The sequence below is a fragment of the Triticum aestivum genome, chromosome 5B, assembly GCF_018294505.1.
Source record: "Triticum aestivum cultivar Chinese Spring chromosome 5B, IWGSC CS RefSeq v2.1, whole genome shotgun sequence".
Lineage (NCBI taxonomy): Eukaryota > Viridiplantae > Streptophyta > Magnoliopsida > Poales > Poaceae > Triticum > Triticum aestivum.
In genome coordinates, this window is record NC_057807.1 from 80,788,469 (window position 1) to 80,794,564 (window position 6,096).

Consider the following 6,096-nt stretch of genomic DNA (forward strand, 5'->3'; position numbering starts at 1 on the left):
TCATGTTACGAAGACACGCATCATGTTACCAAGACACGGAATTGGGAATTTCTATTGTATCTCACTTTTTGCTTTCTCCCCTTATAAATATGTTACTTCCACATATATATAAAAATACCATGATAATCATTCTATGGTTCTCGCGGAAATCCCGGTGTATGTCGAATTGAGCCTAGCTTAGATGGTCAGGTTTTCATCGTTAAACTAGCCCACTAAAGTTCAAGTCTTAGACTTGGCATTGATGCCCGCATTTTTCCGGATTTATTATGAAGTTCCGAAGCATACGACGACTATGTTAGAGTTGCTCTAAGCATAATATGACATAATGGGCACATATGTGTGAAAAGATGCCGTTTTGCCGTGGCTACTAACGGATCTGGTGCATATAACACAATATTCTACTTTTCCGATAAAGGATCACAATATTACACTACCTCTGTGAGTTAATATAACACATTTTTTGACACTGTTAATTTAGGGCGGTAGTATGTAGAATCATGGCCCAGACAACAACAATAGATAAACATCATATCATAACATATTCTTTTACAATGGACACTTAGGGCCTGTTCGGAAATCCACCAGCTCCACGAAATTCTGGGAGCTGTGGAGCCAGGAAATAGCTGCTCCACAGTTTTCAACTGTAACTCCATCAACTTGGGGAGTAGAGTTGTGGGGTGGAGGTGCTCTGGACAGGGCCTTATATTTGAACAACTAAGAAGTAAATAAAGAATTAAATGCCATGACTTTGTAATCATCAAGCGGGCATGCATGCTGCTAACTTGACCAAGGTGACCATGGAGTTGTCAGGACATATCAGCGTCGCGACGTGGTAAGATGCCCTTGTCCTGAAGGCTGGTGACCGTGTCGTAGAGACACTGGCTCGCCGGCGTGATGCCGACGCCGAGATCCATGATCCTCCGACTGCTGAACCGACAACCCTTCTTCATCTCGCCCGCCCCTTCCTTGCACCTCGTGGGCACGGGGTACTCCGGGAAGAACTTGGCAAGGATGCGACACACCTCGGCACGGTGCAGCGTGCGCCCCGCGCAGAGGTACCGGCCATGCGCATCGGGCGTCTCGTACGCACGCGCGTGCGCGTCCACGACGTCCTGGACGTGCACGTACGCCTGTGCCGCGTTGGCATACGTCTGCACCGAGCCGTCCAGATACTTGGCAATATGCCACGTACTGGCGTTCACCGCCATCTGTAGCAGAGGGCCCAACACTAGAGACGGGTTGATCACCACAAGGTCAAGCTTCCTCTCCTTGGCGAGCTCCCATGCGGCCTGCTCCGCCACCGTCTTCGCATAGCAGTACCAATTCTGCATACGTCCACTTGTCAGATGCACATCATCTTTTGTATGTAGTGCATGTAATACGAGCCGGAGTTAATCAAGCCAACCTTTGTGTTCTTGCAGAACTCGAGGTCGCTCCAACATGTCTCATCGGCCTCCCCATCGATGCTACGACGAGGATCCATGTACACGGAGCCGATCGACGACGTCATTACCACACGCCGGATGCCGCCCACCTCTGCCGCGGCGTTGAACACGTTTCTCGTTCCGTTCACTGCCGGCTCGATCATTTTTTCCTGCATCAACTCATGAATAAACCTTTCAGACACCGTACATTTGATGTCAGCAGCTAGTACTCCAATGTGGGTAAGGCTGAAGAACTAAGTAAGTACCGGGTCATCGGTGACGGGGCATGCGGTGTGGAATACGCCTTCGCATCCTTGGAAAGCAGCGACGAGGCTCTCCTTGTCAAGCAGGTCCACCTGGAAGAGGGTCAGTCGCTCCGTCGCCCCTTCCAAGGCTCTCAGGTGCGCATTCCTTGCCACGTCATCTGAAATTACAGGAAGTTAAATATACATCACACATTCATATACTCATATACTAAAGCAACATCTATTAATATGGATTGGAGGGGGTACAAATGATCGTATTACAGTCACCCGATCCAATGGAGTTAGCAAATGTTAGAACGGTGCCCTGCACTTACCAGGGTTCCGGACGGTGCCGTGGACGGCGTAGCCCTTCTCCAGGAGGAGCTTCACTAGCCAGGACGCGATGAAACCGCCGGCGCCGGTCACACAGACGGTGCGTCCGCGGCCAGTGGCTGCCGTGTTGACACGATCAATTCCCATGTCTCAGTTTGGCAATTTGCTGAACTAGGAGATGCAATGAGCAACAGAAGTATGGATATGTATCTAGTATGTGTGTGTGTATGTGTCTCGACTTCCAAGTTCCAAACCGAGGTGTGTACTGCTGAGAACCGCTTTGTGGCCGGTATATATAGGGCCTGGATGGCGTGTGCAGTGGTTGGTAGCCACATCCCACTTGCCATATCTGTTTCTTTTTAAATTTGGGTCAATGTAAGTCTGCTCTCTGCCTAATGTAATGTTGTGGCACTGCAGTTCCTATCACAAGAAAACACACAGCGGCTGGATCAGATTAAGCTCTATACTCTATAGAACAAGCATCGATCGTGCCTTCACGCGCATCATGTGTTGATTGTACAACACACACGCGTATCATGTGTTGATCACAATTCGACGTTAAGTGTATAGCAGTTTCCACAAATATAGTACTGGGAACGAAAGCGCGTGCAAGTAGTACAATTAAGTTTGCTCCATATAGTACAGAAAATTCAGTATATTTGTGCAGCATGGAGGTGGATCGCGGACCCGAAGGCTGGTGGCTGCCGGTAGCACATGGAGGAGAGACACTTGGTCGCATGTGTTCACATGAGGCACTTGCCAACTTGCGCGTCCACCGTACTACTACAGAAACATGAATAAACATATAGTTTTACACCTTAATTAAATTCTTTACGCGTCAGACCTAGCATTTGGATTTGTATCCGACCACGTTTTCCCCCCTCAGCTACCTATGTAACTTATACACTTTGGTGGAACTAGCAAAAGAGTCCGTGCGTTGCAACGGGAGAAAAAACACAACACACACTCTTAACTGAACAACCATCACTTAAGACCACAATAGGTCCATCTTCTTTATTTTAGCGACGCATCATATTTGTGTTGCCGCTTATCCTTCTTCCCACCCTCGCCAGCGGTGGCCTTAGTGTTCACACAAACTAAAACATGTTAGAATGTGGTTAATCCTAAGACGTCTCTCTCTCCCTCTGTCCTCGCTCTCCCTCTTTCTCGCTTTCTCTCACACTCGCGATGAGAAATCTGTTATTTTCCCCTGGGACATATTCAGAGGTATGCATGTGTTGTTCTCAATGTATTCTTTTCCTTATATGATTATAGTGGGTGTTTATTTGCAATCCGGATCGCCGCCTGTATGAAAGAAAAATGGATCGAGCGCTATAGTTATAAGTTTCCTTCCAAAAAATATTTAAAAAATATTTAATAGGTAAAATTAACATCATATACAGATTTCACACAATTTCTAATCAAATTTAACATATAACATATTAAAATCGGAGTTATGGTTTAAAAGATATGTATAATTTAGAAAACCATTTGTTTGAATTAAATATATTTCAAAATAATATTTATAAATACTTAACATGTTAAAATAATCTTATATTCATATTCTACATATTTTTTTAATCAAAATTCATATATAACATGTTTAAATCGGAGTTACGGTTTAAAAGATATGGATGGTTTAGAAAAGCATTTGTTTGAATTAAATATGATCCACGAATGAAATACCTAAAAAGTCAGGGGGGTTCGACAAACTGTAAAATAACGATTCGGTGTGACTTAAATCTGGACCGAGGGTTAATTTCATGAAAACGCAGGGGCTTTTTGCAAATTGGCGCAACGGACGAGCAGAAACCCTACGTGCTTTATTATTAGGTAGAGATTAAAGCTCTCATTTACTGATTTTTATGCACAAAAGGTGGAGTACACAAACTTGCTGAGTTTTACCCAATGAATTTTTAAGCGCTCACATGATACACCTTAAACTTCGTTAAAGTAACATCGATTACAACACATATGCACATACACACACTCATTTCAGAACACACACGGCCCAACTGAAGAACGTGTTAGAATATATTGTTTAGGGATAGGAATCTGTTTAAGTGTTATATAATCCCTCTATCCCTTCTTATGTTCAAACTCCTCCTCCAACCCCCCCCCCTCTCTCTCTGTGTGTGTGTGTGCGCGTGTGTGTAAACGATTGATCTATGATCGATCTCCTCTTCTTGTAAGCCATGACATATGTCCAATATATATCAATGCAACCGAGCAAAGGGTTCAACGCTTCCGACCTAAATTTACATGGTATCAGAGCCTCTTTCTCATAGATTGAAGATCGCATCTAGCTACCCCCTCCCCCTCAGCCGAGATCATGTCCACCACCGCCGCTGCCATGTTGCACAGCACCATGGGCACAATCACCACCACATCATCTTCCACCTTTGCACCGTCCTCCAGCGCCACCCACGTCTCTCTCGGACCACCGCCTCAGGAGACACTACAAGAAAAAGGCACATCCGTGACATTTTGGGCCGAATGAATTTTTTTCTGACATACATATGACACTTCTACGATGATAATTGTGACAAAACCCGGTATCATCATAGATGTGGTGGGCTCCTACTTCTATGACAAAAAATCATAACAGAAAATGGGCTTTTCGTCCTGGGCAGGCCGGAGACGCAGCTGCATGACATTCTTTGGGCCGTCCATGACAGAAAAAACCGTGGTAGAAGCGAGGGGGAGGAAAATTTCGGGGAGTTGCCGATTACGGTGGGAGGTCAGGGGCGGAGCGATGCGCGTTTCTCTCGTACGTACGCGCGTGTGTGCGAGGCATTGGCTCTAACTGAAGCCGAGAGAGGCGTTGGGCTCTAACTGAACCCGAGCGATTGCACTACAGGCTACGCATTACTGAACCCGAGCAATCGATCGATGGCTGTTAACTGAACCCGATGGAGCGATTCCTTCGCTACTGCTGCTAACTGAAGCCGATCGATTTGATGAACAGTGAGCGTTGCGGGGGGTTTGGATGAACAGTGAGCGGTGGCGTTGCCTTTGGATGAACAGGAACCAGTGGAGTGGAGGGTTGGATGAACAGTAGACGGTGGAGGGGTGGCCGTGGAGGGGTGGTTGAACAGGACCCCGTCGTGTGGAGGGCTGGATGAACAGTAGACGGTGGAGGGGTGCCCGTGGAGGGGTGGTTAAACAGTAGCCGGTGGAGTAGCGTGCGGTGGAGGCTGGATGAACAGGAGCCCGTGGAGGCTGGAGGAGGTCGATGGTAGCCCGTGGAGGCTGGAGGAGGTCAACGATGGAGATGAACAGTATCCCGTGGAGTCCCGTTTTGCGGTACGCCACACCCCTCCCCCCTGTTTCGACCGTAGCGCTCCAACACAAGTCCGTTTCGTCCGTTTTGCGGTACGCCACACCCCTCCCGATCAACAGGACCTCCGTTTCGACCGTAGGAGGTCCGTTTCCTCCGTTTTGCGGTACGCCACACCTCTCCCGATCAACAGGACCCCCGTTTCGACCGTAGGAGGTCTGTTTCCTCCGTTTTGCGGTACGCCACACCCCTCTCGATCAATAGGACCCCCATTTCGACTGTAGGAGGTCCGTTTCCTCCGCTTTGCGGTATGCGCGACTAGGCATTCAAGACCCCGCCCCTATGTACACATACGTGACCGTATTTTCTTTCCTGCACCCTGGCCGCTGTACGTACGTGTACATGCTACGTGCGCGCCTCTACTACGACACGTGCGCACCTCTACTACGACACGTGCGCGCCTCTACATCGACCAGTATGTACGTACACGTTCGCGACCAGGATGACAACGCTATGTACGCTTCGACCAGGTGGGTCCCGACTGTCAGGCACTTCCTTGCCTGCGAAGATGTAGCTGGTAGGTCCCAGCAGTCAGGGGGGCGAATCGTTTTATTTTTCCTAGACGCACTTCCTTGCGTGCGAAGGTGTAGCTGCTGGGTCCCAGCAGTCAGGGGGGTGAATCGTTTTTTTTGCCCGGACGCACTTCCTTGCGTGCGAAGGTGTAGCTGCTGGGTCCTAGCAGTCAGGGGGGCGAATCATTTTTTTTGCTCGGACGCACTTCCTTGCGTGCGAAGGTGTAGCTGGTGGGTCCCAG

General features: G+C 48.2%; 1 protein-coding gene across 1 annotated transcript; it reads right to left on the minus strand.

Moving 5' to 3' along the window:
* Positions 1-516: 516 nt before the first annotated feature.
* LOC123115733 (cinnamoyl-CoA reductase 1) lies at positions 517-2,252 on the minus strand. The gene is made up of 4 exons (XM_044536833.1): positions 2,005-2,252; positions 1,691-1,848; positions 1,406-1,594; positions 517-1,325 (listed from the first exon to the last, which is right to left on the minus strand). Exons 1-4 carry the CDS (start codon positions 2,147-2,149, stop codon positions 807-809), a joined length of 1,011 nt encoding a protein of 336 aa, XP_044392768.1. The 5' UTR covers positions 2,150-2,252; the 3' UTR covers positions 517-806.
* Positions 2,253-6,096: the final 3,844 nt, after the last annotated feature.

Bases quoted from the DNA above. Each gene is read 5' to 3' on its own strand.
- LOC123115733 (XM_044536833.1), bottom strand. From the start codon at position 2,149: ATGGGAATTGATCGTGTCAACACGGCAGCCACTGGCCGCGGACGCACC. The intron at 1,849-2,004 runs GTAAGTGCAGGG...CTGTAATTTCAG, and splicing joins CGGCACCGTCCGGAACCCTG to ATGACGTGGCAAGGAATGCG. The intron at 1,595-1,690 runs GTACTTACTTAG...GAGTTGATGCAG, and splicing joins GCCCCGTCACCGATGACCCG to GAAAAAATGATCGAGCCGGC.